The 16502-nt window shown below is 35.7% G+C and overlaps 1 protein-coding gene across 1 annotated transcript; it reads right to left on the bottom strand.

The window, feature by feature from the left end:
• Window positions 1–849: 849 nt before the first annotated feature.
• On the bottom strand, window positions 850–3542 carry LOC142521176 (glutamate decarboxylase-like). The gene is made up of 6 exons (XM_075624405.1): window positions 3316–3542; window positions 3015–3219; window positions 2332–2532; window positions 1769–2237; window positions 1556–1608; window positions 850–1419 (listed from the first exon to the last, which is right to left on the bottom strand). Exons 1-6 carry the CDS (start codon window positions 3399–3401, stop codon window positions 946–948), a joined length of 1488 nt encoding a protein of 495 aa, XP_075480520.1. The 5' UTR covers window positions 3402–3542; the 3' UTR covers window positions 850–945.
• Window positions 3543–16502: the final 12960 nt, after the last annotated feature.

Genomic DNA, 16502 nt, shown 5'->3' with positions numbered 1-16502 from the left:
TTTTGTGGCCACCCAATGGATTTAATTTCTATTTTCTACAATTTTGATCAAATGACTTGAATATTTTCTATTTTTTATTTTCTAAATTGCAGTTTCAATCCAATAAGTCAACAAAGATGTTCTATGTTTTCTCTTTTAGTCATTTCCATTATATCAACGTGATATCGAAAAATGATAATTTGATAACATTTCATATAAAATTAATGTAGTATCGAAAATTGATGATATGGAACCGAAAGTAGAGGCACATTGATGTAAACCATTTCTATGAATATTTAGTTGCATTAATTTAGCGTGCAGAAAAAAAAAACATTTGTAAGATAATGTCACGTGTCAATTTTATTTGACGGATCTCTAACCCGATCCAATTCATATAAAAATAATTACATTTTATGCTAAAAATATTAATTTTCATTTTAAATACGAATCTGATAAACATATCTCACGAAAATAAATCTGTGAAATCATCTCAAAAAAAAAAAAAACTACTCTTCTTCGTTATGATATAGCATATATCATATCAATAATATTGCCCGAATTTACAATTTTTTTAAGAGAAATATATTTTAAAAAAACAAAAACTTGTGTGAGACGGTCTCACGGATCGTATTTTGTGAGACGGATATCTTATTTGGTTCATCCATAAAAAAGTATTACTTTTTATGCTAAAAGTATTATTTTTTATTGTAAATATCGTTAGAGTTGACTCGTCTCATAGATAAAATTCGTGAGACCGTCTCGTACCTACTCTTTTAAAAATACAGAGGATTATATAATTTTTTTGGGAAAATCGGATTAAAAATATTGAGTATTTCATATACATTAAAGGCAAAAAAGAACTATCGACTCTAGTACAATCATCATATATTCATAATATTATTATTATATAATGGGAAATCACACGTTAAAATATACAATCCAAATATATGGAACTCACTCATATATTTAGCAGACACTGCTAGTTTTCTTGTCTGCAACCTTCTTCCAGTGGCTGCAGATTTCTCTCTGACTCTCCACAATGTTCTTTTTCACCTGTGGCCCATTCGCTTTGTCTACGGTTACATGTGCCGCTTTGACGGAGGAGCGGGGCGGCAGCTCATCCAACTCCTTGATCACTTTTTCGAAGTCGGAGACCAGTCTCTGTGCCAAGCTGTGGCTGAAGTCCTCTCGAATCACCACTCGAAGAACAGCAACGTGCTCGGCATCAGCAGGCATGGTGTAAGCGGGAACTATCCACCCGAATTTCCTAAGGGCCTCGGCTATATGGAAAACTGTGAACTTGCTGCTGTCCTTGAGAGAAAATGCAACCAAGGGAACACCAGCATCTTTCGATATGATCTCGAATTGCCCTGTCTTGACGAGCCCCTCTTTAAGCAGCCTTGCGTTTTCCATGCAATTTTGCATGATGCTTTTATAGCCCTTCAGCACAAAAACAGTAGCAGTAAATGAGATAAATCGACAGCCCACACCATGCTATTGTCATTCCCAGTATTGACAGCTAAAGTAAGTTCAAGCATTCACAGTTTCTTGTGCAGTTATAGGAATTAGGAAATACCTCAAATCCAAGTCTTATGAACTGATAATACTGTGCAATGATCTGGGAAGATCCTGAAAAATTAAATGATGCAGGTAAAACCAGTTCACAGAACTTTCTAGTCAAGTGTTAAACGAGCACACTGTCTTTGTAAACAACTACCACACAAAAGTGGAGATATATAGATACTAAGCAAGCAGGCAAGAAAAACTTAATCGAATAAATGGGGATTACCTTTCGAGAAATTTAAGGTGAATGTAGGTTGGTCTGATCCAAGGTAGTTGATATGGAAGACAAGCTCCTCTGCCAAGTCCTCCTTACTCCTCCACACTACCCACCCGATACCCGCGTAAACGAGCCCATACTTGTGACCGCTGACATTGATACTCTTCACCAGCGGCAAACGGAAATCCCATTCCAGTTCAGGGTGAAGAAAAGGGGCAATAAATCCTCCACTAGCCGCATCAACATGAATAGGGGTGTCCCATCCAGTTTCCTTGTTCTTTTCTGTCAGAAGTTCATTGAGGAGCTTGACATCCTCATACTCCCCTGTCAAAGTAGAACCAAGAATGGCAGCAACGCAAATAGTATTCTCATCCACCATTTCCACTGCTTTAGCAGGATCCATTACATAGTAACCTTCCCTTAGCTTCACCTCTTTTAGTTCTACCTCAAAGTACCTTGCAAATTTCTCCCAACAAACCTAATAAACATAGATTGCATCGGAATCTTAGGCCGTGGGAAATTAACAGAAGCTCACCAATGGCTAAATTAAAGAAGAAACTGATAAAACAAACCTGCACATTAGCCCCGGTGACGATATTTGGCTTATCGTAAGGCTTGCCCTCTGCCTTTCTCTTTGCTTGCCATTTCCTTTTAAAAGCAAGGCCTGCAAGCATTATAGCTTCCGATGATCCGACCGTGCCAACACCAATTGCTGTTTCGTCCTCACCAACAGGTGCATTGAAGAGATGGGCAATCATATTTACACACCGATTCTGCCAAATCCACAATTAATCATTCACCAACTTAATAGGCACAAATAGTTTCTTCAGAATGTTCCAAAATCAAATTTTAAAAAAAAACCCAGATTTCTGAAACAAGATGGTATTGAATAGAGAAAATCACGTTTTTGTCCTAAATTTTTTGTCAAACTATCGATCATTTCATTTTCCCGTGAAACATCTCTCATTTCTCTGGCATTTTAACACTTCAATACAAATTATATATAAAAACAACTGGATTAATATCGTAAATTAACTTACAGCAATACCAAAAATTGAAGAACATATAACTCATGGACACCAAAAATGAAATCTTTCCGTATCGAATCCATTCCTCACGAAACTAAAACAATTAGTACTGCTAGTAACACCAGATAAAACAGGTTCTTTCCAGGCAATTATCAGTATACTTGGTAAAGAATGGAATTTCAGATGAAATACACAAAGAGACTGGAGAAAAAGAAACATAGAGAGACCTGAAGTTCGGTGGTGACAGGGTACTCATCCATGTCGACATAATTCTTATTGATGGAACCCATGATCAGCTTATCGCACTCCTCCTCCATCCACGTTGTCACGAACGAGGCCAGATTCAGACGAGGGTTCCCATCGAGCAACAACTCGTCGTTTACTATCTGGTATGCCACATCCTTTGGCATCGAATCCGCCGGCATCTTGAACCTGCAAAAGCCACGAACCCTTCAGGTCACTCATATCGTATAGCATCCAAAAACAAGCAGAAACAAATGTTACCCTCGATCAATATAATATCCATACCTGGGGAGAGAACTGCGTGCATATCTCGAACCAAAGGTGCAGTGAATGTGTTCATCCGAGCTCGATATCGTTGTTGTCACCACCATTTTTTCCCAGAAAGTCCTCCGAGGACGCCGACTGTGGGCGCAATTATCGGATATTTACTGCGGGTTCTGGTCGAAAATTCGAAAAAATTGAAAAAATATGAAGATGATTGAATCGAACTATGGAGAAAATACATGTGCTGCGTGTGCATGTATACATACAAATCCGCGGATCCTCCGTTTCTCGTGGAAGTGGAAAGGTGACACGTAGTGCGGGGCAGGTGGTCGCGAGTGTCCTCGTGTAAGTGGGCCCTCCATACAAAAAAAGGTGGCGTGGCCCATTTCATATATTTTAAGGGCCCATTTATTAACGGGCCTAACGTGTCTATTAGACCCTACGCTCCACGCATGCCACGTCTTGTTCGAGTCTCACTATTTGTGCTTTAATTATTTAATTATTAATTATTATCTCTTTTAATTAATTTATATTTATCTAATAACGCCATATGTCCATCGACCACCATTTTTAATTAAATTGCGCTTTCAAATACAAAAGGAGCATCGAGCAAGTTTAAGAATATTGGGAGAACGTTTTGAGATTCTCGCTTGCCAAAGCATCAGGATGACTCACTCTATCGAGGAGAAACAAAGGCCGGAACTCTTTCTGCCCACCCTTTCTGCTGGAAGAACAGCAGCAAGAAGTGGGCCTCCCCCTATATCGTTCTCCGGGGCGGTTCGCTTGAGTTGCTCAACCGCCCCTTTGCCCCGAAAGGCTTTCATAAAAATTCTCGTAAAATCGAGAATGGAAGTTTTCATTCTACTTGTATATTTAATGACGAAAACTTGTGTGAGACGATTCTCACGGGTCATATTTTGTGAGACGGATCTCTTATTTGGGTCATCCATGAAAAAGTATTACTTTTTATATTAAGAGTATACTTTTTATTATGTATATCGGTAGGGTTGACCCGACTCACATATAAAAATTTGTGAGACTGTCTCACAAGAGACCTACTCATATTAAATTTATAATTTTTGATATATTTTATTATATCTAATAGATTAATGTCATATCAACAATAAGTATGAACAACGTATCAAAACTGATATTTATTTTTTTAATGATAGTTCTTTTGATCAAAATATATATATTTTTTCATATATTTAGTGTAATGTTGAGCAATAAACCGCCTAACCCTTTGCCATATATGTATTATATATAGAGAAATTGGGTTATTGTACCTGGTGACTCGAGTTAAATTGGGTCTATAGATCGGATGAATGGCGTCACTCGTTTTTTGGCATGATGGTGTTAGAAACTGAACAAAACTAAAATAAAATCAATGGATCGAGTTTCAGTCAATTGCGGTTGGAATGAGTTTAAATCAATCAAAATGGAAAATTTTGGTTTCGTTCAAGTTTTAAGAGAAACTAAACCAAACCAAACCAAGCATTATCGACATATATGTGAGCAAGTTTTAAGTCAATTGCGCTCGGATGAAAGCTGAAACAAGAAAAAATGCAAAATATCATACCAATCCCCGAAGTGAGAGAAAGTTATCTAATTGGTCTACGGTTTGTTTGATTTATGAAATGCATCGACTTAAAGTCGCAAAATTAAGCAGAACATTAAAAACATTTAATGATACATACGGCAATTGAAATGACTTGTCCATATTGTCTGAAAACAGTACAATAATTGTTAAAAAACAAATCCAATCATTGCAGCTTTTCAGTTATATAAAATGTAGACCATTCAAAATAAAAACTACCAAAATTTTGAAAAATTAAAGTGTTCATAGCCGCTAAATTGAAAATTCCTACAGTCGGCATATTTTCATATCAATTGAGCACATTTAACGGTCTACATTTCAGTTAGCTCAACAAAAGCACACGCTTATCATATCACGTCAGATCTTTCAATGATCAATATGTGCAACCTCAACCAAGTCAAGTTGTTACAAAGCTGACCGTTGGGCCTTTGTTGTTTATTGTGTTTGGTGAAATGAAAGTTATTAAAAATTCAAACTTTGTAAAGTGATCACTAAAAATTTCAGTTCTGGCAATGTGATAAATCCTAACTGAAGCGGATTGTTATAAGACATTGTAAAGACAGAGTTTTTTAGTGGAAGAAATTAAGGGTGACATATGATTTTTATCTCTGAATATCCATAAAAACTGTGTCATTTACTCACGCACTTTAAATTTTCACATATTCAAATTTCTAGACTGTTTCTTATTAAACTACCAAGTATTTCTTAAAGGGCACCAGAAGCAATCAAGAAACATTGAAATTTATGATGCCAACAAAATATAGTTCTTATGTCAGCTATTCTCCTTATAATATATGTTCAGTGTTTAGATCTTTTTGCATTTTTCTTATCTGATCAATAATATCACTTTGATAGTCGTGTTTACTTGTACGATAAAACATTTCTTGCAATCAAATGATAATGTTATCATTCAAATCCCATTGGGGTAGAAGGTGCTACAAGGACTACAGTAAACAACCAATTAAAGTGTCAATACTTTTGTTGATGACCCTGGGAAATATATTTTTGGATATTTTACAATTGATTTCATTGTACTATTTTCCCTTCCACAAGCAAGTGTCCATTTTCCTTGCTCTTCTACTGAATTTGTTTTCTAACAAGTTTTTTTATTTTTTGGTCATGATATTGTGATTGTTGAGACATGCCAAACTAATTGTAGCCAAAATTTAGTATTCACCACTGATTTGTCTGATTTGTAACATTTTTTGAGTTGAGGGTCTTTAATGAATTCATGTCACAACTATAAGCATATGATCTAGTTCTTTTTCTTGAGTTTATTTTATGGTCCAAATGTGTCATACATCTTTGATATTGGGTTATTTGCTTTCTGTACTTCATCATACTATTGATCTTACCAGATTCCATGGGATCATCTGGAGCCAATTACTCGAAAAATCTTTTATTTGCATCCATACTTGTTCAATATGTACCAAGGGTGCACAGAATTTTACCTTTGCTAACTGATCAATCTCCTACTGGATTTGTTTTTGAGTCCGCATTGGCGAACTTTGTCATGAATCTTCTCATTTATATGTTGGCTAGCCATTTGGTGGGCTCATGCTGGTATCTCTTTGGTCTCCATGTTGTGTCCTGCATTACTTGTATTTTTTCTGTCATTCTTCATATTCTCCAAATTTTTTTTGTCTGAATGTTCTTGTAGTAAAACAAGTTTTTTGTTTTAAATGTAGATGTTGATTTCTGCCTGAAACACAAAATAGAGAGCGAATCAATGCATTAGAGATGCTTGTCGCAACATCAACATGACAAGGTGCATGGAGTTCATTGATTGCGGACATGGAAATTACTATGAGGAATTCAAGAGCGATTTGACATGGCAGCTGTGGAAGAGCAATGCGAGCAAGGCAGTTTCGATCACGGAATTTATCAAAACTGAAAGAAATTGTTGGGCATAAACGTACAGGAAATTAATTAAACTATTATAATGTATGTATCAGAAATTAGTGTTGTGCTCTGGTATTGTTAACACGAGCACACAACATGCAGCGGAAATTAAGTATTTAACACACAAATATAACTTTAATAAATTAACACCAGATTTAAATTATGCACAAGTACGAATACTTGTGCGATGCCTCATGGCAAAAAATTCACTAGAAAAATTATGTAAATCGTTTACACCAAAACAATACTAGTGAGAAAACAAAACCAAATTCCTTGACACTCCAAGGAATTAAAAATGCTTCAAAATAAACCACATAAAAACTAGATGCATAAAACAAAAAGGCGTGTTGCTTAAAACCAAACGAAGACACTCTTCGATCAACACTCTGCGTCAGTGTTGTTCTTGAGTGTTGGCAACACCAATCGGCAACACGGCAAAGTCTGTGACTCAATCACACAAAGTCTTCAACATTAAAAATATTCTTCAGTAATATCTGTAAAAGGACTATGCACTAAGTCCACGAAAAACCACGCAGAGATCACACACGAGAAAGCTCACGAAGACACAAAAGAACACTCTTCCTGCAACCCCACGAAAATCTTTTCTCTCTCAAAACTTCTTTTCTCTCAAAAGCCCATTCTCTCTCCAAGAACTCTTAGTACGGCTGTAGAACTATTTGTCTTTATATCAATGGCTTGACTTAAAAGATATTCCATAGAAGAGTCCTACAAAATATGGAAAAAGATTTTAATTGGATATAAAACTCTTTTTAACAAGGATAAAGTATCTTGGAGATAAAAATCATATTAAAAACAAATCCTATAATATCTAGATATAAATCAAGATCTTATCATCTAGAAATAAATCAAGCAAAATATTATAATCTAGAAATAAATCAAATAAAATCTTTTAGTCTAGAAAGGCAAAATCTTAAATTGATATTATCAATTTAACAAAATAATAAAGTAATAAAATATTCCTTTCAATCTCCCCTTTTTGCCTTTCTGGAAAAAACATCCAAAAATGATAATCTTGGTAAGCATCGCAATCAGTTAAGCTCACCCTGCGTTAGAGTGTATCTCCTCCTGAGTTAAAGTTCATCTCCCCCTGAATTAAACATGTTAAGGCACTGGTGTTGTTGACAGTGTTGTCAACACCATCATTAGAACACCTGAAAACATAAGAAAAATTACGAAGGAGAAATTCATTAATCACGCAAATAGATATAAGAGCAACTCAAAAACAACATTAAAGACAGAGTATAAGTATTCATTCAATCTCAGCAACTCCAGATGCTTCAGCATCATTCTTTTGCATTTTTGGTCTTCCTACTCCCCCTTTTTGGCCAGAATGTAAGCCAACTTCCAAAAGCATCATCTACTCAGCCACCTGTAGAATATGAGAGAAAATTATAGAGGTATTTCAGGAGTTATGCACAAAAACCCACAAAGAAATTACGAGAGCAATGAAAGATGCGAGAGTAAGTGAAAATAAGCAAGAGTAATTATCAGGAATTCAATGGTAACAAAACATATATATTCTTGCTCCAAAAAAAAAAATCACATTGATTCACTCTTTCAGTTCTGAACAATCCACACTGTAAATATAATATTTTCGTAAATTTACCCCAAAAAAAAAACTAATTATGGTTTAATCCCAAAATCAAACAGTAAAATTGATTCAAACTCGTGTTACGACGATTTCAAAAGAATATCCAGTGAAACTCACGTCGATTATAACCACTGACACAAGTAGTCACATAAATTCAAAATTTAGGTAATCAAGGTTTTTATCAACTGTCATAGGTCAGATACTGATATGTCACTGCACATGATGGATTCACGAAACAAAAGTTAATATGCATGTCCTACATATGCCTCCAATATGATGAATTTTTCAAAATGTCAGGCAGTGTATAAATTGTGCAGTGTTTGAACTTAGTGTTGGCAACACCACTGAGTTTTATTCAAACTTCCATAAAATTTTATTTTGATACAGAAATGGTAGCTCCCACACTAGAAGAACGGTCTTCAATGGACTCCCCTAGGTAGCTTTTTCCATTACTATTTTTATTTAGAAGTGGTAGCTCCCACACTAGAAGAACGGTCTTCAATGGACTCCTCTAGGTAGCTTTTTCCATTTTCTTCTAAACAATTTTTTTATTTACCTCTTTTCTGTTTTTCTCCTTATGTTCGCATTTTCCAAGTCACTTTTTCACTTTAGACAAGATCATGATTTCCATGAATATCCTCAACTACTTGATGCCTTGGATTGAGCATTATTTATTTCTCAACATTTGATTGGAAGTATGAACACTCAGAGAGTGCCTTTCAGAAATTGCCTTCACTGTTCAGACATTACACAAATAAATAGGATGGTTATGATTATGCAGTATGCCTAACATCCTAAAAATAGACATGCAAAAATGGTGTTGTCACCGGTGTTGGCAACACCAATGACAACATGTGTGTGTGATTATTGTACGCACATGCTGAGAGACTTCCGAAGATTGGAAAATCTCTCAAATTCCAAAGGTTTCGTGAATATATCAGCCAGTTGATTCTCAGTCCTAACAAATTCCAGTTGAATTATGCCTTTTTCAACCAAATCTCGAATAAAGTGACGTCTTATGTCTATGTGTTTTGTTCGAGAGTGTTGAATATGATTATTAGAAATGTCTATAACACTTGAGTTATCACAATATATCATCATGTAATTGCTTAACTTGCAATCCAAGAAAGAAAGTTAGTTCTCCTACCATGCTCATTTCGAATTGTGATGACATGTAATCCACAGAGTTATTCACAAGCATTTGAGATGAAGCACTGAAAATAATATCACCTACATACACTTGACAGATCAAAATATCATACTTCAGTTTTTGAATGAAAAGAGTTTTGTCAACCTCACCTCGTTTGAAGCCCAAGTTTATCAGATTGTCAGCTAACCTACTGTACCATGCCCGTGGAGCCTGTTTCAGTCCATACAGGGCCTTCTTCAATTTGTAGACATGGTCCACGTGATGAGGATGTTCAAATCCCTTAGGTTGACTGACATAGACTTCCTCATTCAAAATGTCATTATTATTATTCTTGGGTTCAATTTGAGACACAAAACACGAGTGACTTACCTGGGAAAACGTGGAGCTCATGCAGATTAAACCAATCATTTTGCGGTAGTCCACATTTTCTTTGTTTCTTGTTTGCACACCATCATGTAATTCACCAATGATTTGTGATGATGGATGATTCTTCTGAATCTTGTTGGGAATTTCTCTTTCACAATTGATCACCACATCATCATTATCATTATCCACAATTTCTGTTTGGTTCAGAGGCGGTGTTGTGCTTGGTGTTGCTTCACTGGTCTCAACACCATACTCAACATTGTTTCTGGTCAGTGGCTCACTTATATCCAACAATTCTTCTACATCATCCTCCGGTTTTTTAACTGCCAGATCTGCAAGATCATCAAACACAACGTTAATTGATTCCATTGTAGTCCTGGTTCTTAGATTAAATACACGATAAGCACGGTTATTAGTAGAGTATCCAAGAAACAGACATTTATCACTTTTGGAATCAAATTTAGCTAGATCTCTATCATTCAACACATAACCTACACATCCAAAAATATGAAAATATTTAAGGTTTGGTCTTCTTCCCATGATAATCTCATATGAGGTTATTGTACAACCACTCCTTAAAGAAACACGGTTGGAAATGTGACATGCCGTATTTAAAGCTTCGGCCCAAAAACATTTTGACACATTCTTGGAACTAAGCATGACCCGAGCCATTTCTAGGAGGGTTCGATTTTTCCTTTCAGCTATGCCGATTTTTTTAGGGGTCTTCAGAGATAAATATTCATGACTGATACCTTTCTTATGACACAAAGAAATAAAATGAGAATTTTCGAACTCCTCACCATGATCGGTTCTTATTTTAACCACCCTCATATCATACAGATTTGTTATCCTAGCATGCAACTTCTTAAAAGCATCAAATGTATCAGATTTTTCTCTCAGAAAACTTACCCAAGTAAAATGCGAAAAATCATCAACACAAACAAACGAATTTTCTTACCACCCAAGCTTTCAATTTCCATTGGACCCATTAGGTCCAAATGCAAGAGTTCAAGGCACCGTGTTGTCCCAAAGTGTTGCAACACCGGGTTCGCAACACGGGTTTGTTTACCTTTCTGACACGGTCCACAGACATATGAGTTACCTGAACTTAAATTTGGCATACCTCTCACAGCATCAAACTTACACAGATTCTTCAAGGTCTTGAAGCTCACATGTCCCAGTTTTTGATGTCATAGGTCTAAATCACTCACCTTGGCACTTAGGCAACCATCACCTTCTCCCAATTGATAGCGATTGTCAGCTGAACGAGTACCTAACATTACACAAACATTGACATCATTAAAAACTTCACAATTATTTTTATTGAACTTAACATGTAAATCATTGTCACAAAGTTGACTTATGCTTATTAAGTTTGAGTTAAGTCCTTCAACGTGTAGAACATTATGAAGTTCAGGAAGTCCGTCAACATTCAGGGTTCCTTTGCCTACAATTCTTCTTTTGGCACCGCCACCATAGGTTACACGCCCACTTTTTACTTCAACATAATCCGTGAGGTGTTCTTTAGATCCGGTCATGTGGTGTGAGCACCCACTGTCAAAGTACCATGCACCTGCAATGTTAGTTTTTAAAGAAGTATAAATGACATTGCAATAACATTGCAATGAATAACAGCTTTTGGTACCCAAGCTTTCTTCACAGGAGGTTTCTTGACTGTTGTGTTGCGCCTGGTGTTGGGCAACACAGTGGGCAACACCAGATTTGCATGCCAATTCATATAGTCATTTCTCAGTTTAAAACAGAAAGGTCTGATGTGACCTAGCTTATGACAGTAGTGGCAAATAAAATGTCGCTTCCTTTGTTTCGGCTTTTGCATCTTGGTTGGGAGAGTTTTCACCACAGGATCAATTTTTGAAGGGATCGGATCGACTTTCCTTTCCCTATTGAAAGCAGTTGATTGTGATCCGGATTTGGAAGTTTCTCCATGTTCATATGTGTTTTTCACGTATCCAAGACCAGCTCTACTGTCATTTCCCATCATTAGCATCGAGTCAAGTTTTGTTGAACTGGAGTTCAACTTTCCAAGAGTTTTTGAGGCTTTCTCAAGATCATCCTTGACACTACGAAGCTCAAGATCCTTCTTTCTAAGCACAGCTTCAAGTCGAGACACACATTCTTTCAGATCTGTATTCTCCTTAGAGAGCATAGAATTTGTTTCATTTCTTTTGATCCAATCTTCGTATAGCTCTTCGTACATAGCCCGCACACATTCAAATGTGAGTTCATCAGAATCAGTATCCTGGATTTCATGATTACCTGAGTCATTGTGAGATTTAACATTGAGACACAAGGATTTTGAAGTGGTGTTGCGGCCCGGTGTTGCAACACCAGAGGCAACACCGTGCGGGTTGACTTGCAGCCAGCATTTTTCCTTCAAAACAGCAGTGTTTGTAGACAGTACGTCCATTGGGATTCTGTAAAATTTCCTGCAAACAAAAACAACAATAAACCAGAATCAATCACTTAGTGTATCAAGCGTTGGCTCTGATACCACTTGAAAGGAATTGTTGCGCATAAACGTACAAGAAATTAATTAAACTATTATAATGTGTATATCGGAAGTTAGTGTTGTGCTCTGGTGTTGTTAACACGAGCACACAACATGCAGCGGAAATTAAGTATTTAACACACAAATATAACTTTAATAAATTAACACCAGATTTAAATTATGCACAAGTACGAATACTTGTGTGATGCCTCATGGCAAAAAATTCACTAGAAAAATTATGTAAATCGTTTACACCAAAACAATACTAGTGAGAAAACAAAACCAAATTCCTTGACAATCCAAGGAATTAAAAATGCATCAAAATAAACCACATAAAAACTAGATGCATAAAACAAAAAGGCGTGTTGCTTAAAATCAAACGAAGACACTCTTCGATCAACACTCTGCGTCAGTGTTGTTCTTGAGTGTTGGCAACACCAATAGGCAATACGGCAAAGTCTGTGACTCAATCACACAAAGTCTTCAACATTAAAAATATTCTTCAGTAATATATGTAAAAGGACTATGCACTAAGTCCACGAAAAACCACGCAGAGATCACACACAAGAAAGCTCACGAAGACACAAAAGAACACTCTTCCTGCAACCCCACGAAAATCTTTTCTCTCTCAAAACTTCTTTTCTCTCAAAAGCTCATTCTCTCTCCAAGAACTCTTAGTACGGCTGTAGGACTATTTATCTTTATATCAATGGCTTGACCTAAAAGATATTCCATAGAAGAGTCCTACAAAATATGGAAAAATATTTTAATTGGATATAAAACTCTTTTTAACAAGGATAAAATATCTTGGAGATAAAAATCATATTAAAAACAAATCCTATAATATCTAGATATAAATCAAGATCTTATCATCTAGAAATAAATCAAGCAAAATATTATAATCTAGAAATAAATCAAATAAAATCTTTTAGTCTAAAAAGTAAAATCTTAAATTGATATTATCAATTTAACAAAATAATAAAGGAATAAAATATTCCTTTCAAAAACCACTTAACAAAGTATGATCACGAGGTACATGTACTCTTTGTTTTGGGGATTCCAGGCATAGTATTGCCTTACAATCATTTTTTTTTTTTTTTTGATAGTTTAGTAAAACACGTGATAATTTTTGACATTTCTCTTTTTGTATTGTTGGAAAAGTCGGCTATTATATTGTCACTATAATGTTATTGTGCTAACAATGCAAATTAGTGCCCTGGATGGGAATCAGGTTCTTAGTTATTTCTTGTGGGAAGTCTCTTTCACCATGAGCATCATAGGGGCGGGCCTCATGCTTTTTGCTCTGTTGATTGGAAATATGCAGGATTTTATCTAGGCACTTGGCCGCAGGTAAGATCTTCTGAGCGACTTCCGTTGATGTTGAGCAGTGGATGAGCCATCGGCTTGCCAGGAGTGCTAAGACGGTGACATACTAATTTATCATGTTACTTTGCTTTCATCATCTCATTTCCCATTTATTTTTACATTTATGATCATCTCTGTGAACCTTCTATCGAAACAAGTAGCAGCATCGAGTTGATTAGATTATGGTGTCTTTTTCATGCAGGCAAGTCCAAGAAGCAAAACATTTCAATTGGGCTGTCGTCATGGGGTAAATGAAGAAATGCTAATGGAGAACCTACCAGAAGACCTTCATGTAGAAATAAGGCTCCATCTCTTTAAGTTCGTCAAGAAAGTATGTCCCCTTGAGAAATTATTTTTTTCACAATACCGCAATCAGAAACTGGACTCTCTCCACCAACACTACAGCTATTACTAAACCACATTCTATAGTTCTCTACATGATTGATAATTGTAGTACCACTTTCAATTTTGGCAGGATGGTATTCAAAATAGTTCTGTAGTTTGCAGATGGAGGATTCAAATCCACCAAGCTTTCTTTTACCTCCTTGGTCTATGGGATTTTAGAGTCTCAAAGATTTGTTAAGGATGTAGACTAAGAACTTTCTGATGTGGGTGGCCAACTGAAAATATCACCTACGTATTTCATAGGAAACATGAAAATAAATATTCCATTGTCTACCTCTGATGCCCAGAATGTTGACAACATGAGTGCTTCATCATCTGTAACCAAACCAACTGAAGCTAAATCTTTTTCTAGGAAAAACCATCTGAGTATGTTATGATTTCTACCTCACATATTCAAGTCCAAAATAGATTTTGTCCGACAAAAAATTTAGACCGCAAGAGAGGTTATTGCATTCTATAAACTCAAGTGGCTGAGTATGAGTTGTTGTTGGAAGTAAGAATCCATTCTTTTGCTGAACAAAAAAGGGGAGTAGAAGATGATGGTGCAAAAATTGACGAGTCTAATGTTGTTCTTAATGATAAGCATGATGGAGATACTGTTGGAGACGCTCTGTAATTTGTTTGATTTTTCTTCAATGGTTTTATCTCGGAGTTTTTAGTCCTTTTTGGTTAGTGATCTTGTTATGTTAATGAAATTTCTGAGTGTTCTGGTTTACATGTTACAACACCTATTTGACAACACTGCACTAACAAGTTTGAATTCAAGAATAGATATCTATATAACTCAAGGGGGTTATTATACAAATAGAGATAATGCATATCAAAAAGATAATATCATTTTTGGATGTTTTGTCCAGAAGACAAAAAGAGAGATATTGAAAGAAATATTTTATTCCTTAATTGATTTTTCTATGTTAATAATATTGTGATATTAAAATATGAAGTTTTATCTTTCTAGACTAATAAGATGTTCTAGATTATTTACATGTATGATAAGATTTGTGATAAGATCTATAGATATGATATGACTGATTAAAAGAGTTTATTTTTTATAAAACTTGTTTCCATATTTGTATAGGACTTTATGCAAGGAATAAATTATAAGACAAAGAAAATCTATAAATAAGAGTACATAGATGTTGCGCATGAGGATGAATCAAGAGAGATAGGCATCGCGGGAGAAAAAGACTGAAGAAGATCGAATACTTGATTATAGGACTATTGTTGTATTGTCGTGGAGTGTTGAGAACATTCCAACACAACACCTAGTAATTGTGTTGATTAGTATGTTGTTTATCAAAGATGATTTTTACTCACAGACGTTGCATCCATAGTTTGATTATATATTTGGTTTAATTGTTTTGGATACACCTTATTCCCTCACTTGCTAAAGGAATTAGTTTTTTATTCAATTCACTAGTATTGATTTTGAAAACTAACAAGTGTTTTTTTTAGTGAATGTTTTGTCTTGATGCACCGCATTTATGCATGTTTTATTTCATTAACCAAAGTTTATTTGTGTGTTTAATTAATATATTTCGCTGTAAATTATGATCACACGCACGCAACACCTAATATGATACAACCAATCTTGGTTTTTTTTTTTTTTTGTGCTTTTATGTTAAACAACCATGCACCCTACATTATCAATCAGGAACCCGTCGTAACTCGGCTCTCCCTCGCAGGTATGAATCACCTTACTGGCGAGCACTTGGAGCCAGACGAATACAAGTAGCATGGAGGCATAGGAAGAAACGGCGTCTTAGCCATGTCGACTCCTCCATCAGCCCAACCAAATACTTAAACTCTTGAAACCAACATCCATCTGTTCTAGTATACACACACATGCACACGGGCAGGCATCCATATCTCATCTTTCTATGTAACACATCAGTTTCTTTTAAATTGCTTTCTTTTTTAAGGCTGGAACTTGTCATTATTTTGTTGTACAAATGTATATGCTCCAAAGTTAAGATGCAAGCTGTGTTCATTACAATGAAGGGTGCATTATTGTTATTAAAGGCTCAATTTAATGGAGTTTTTGGGGTCTCAACAGTAACAGATGAGGGGATGTAATATCTGGACAATGGTTGGCATGAGAATTAAGGTTTTTGTCCATAATAATGTACTTGAATGGTAATAATAATAATATATTCAAGTGAGAAACTAAATGAGTGGAGCACGAGCAGAAGTAATTAAGCTGTTATTGTTCAATGAAAATTGTGGGATTTTGGCTTCGGATGCTCATACTTCCAACCAACCGAACGCTATTTGTTTTTGGGCTCTGTCGATGCATTATCCT

The sequence above is a fragment of the Primulina tabacum genome, chromosome 12 (assembly GCF_025594145.1).
Source record: "Primulina tabacum isolate GXHZ01 chromosome 12, ASM2559414v2, whole genome shotgun sequence".
Lineage (NCBI taxonomy): Eukaryota > Viridiplantae > Streptophyta > Magnoliopsida > Lamiales > Gesneriaceae > Primulina > Primulina tabacum.
The sequence above is the reverse complement of the archived record's forward strand: the minus strand, read 5'-3'. Positions and strand labels throughout refer to the sequence as shown.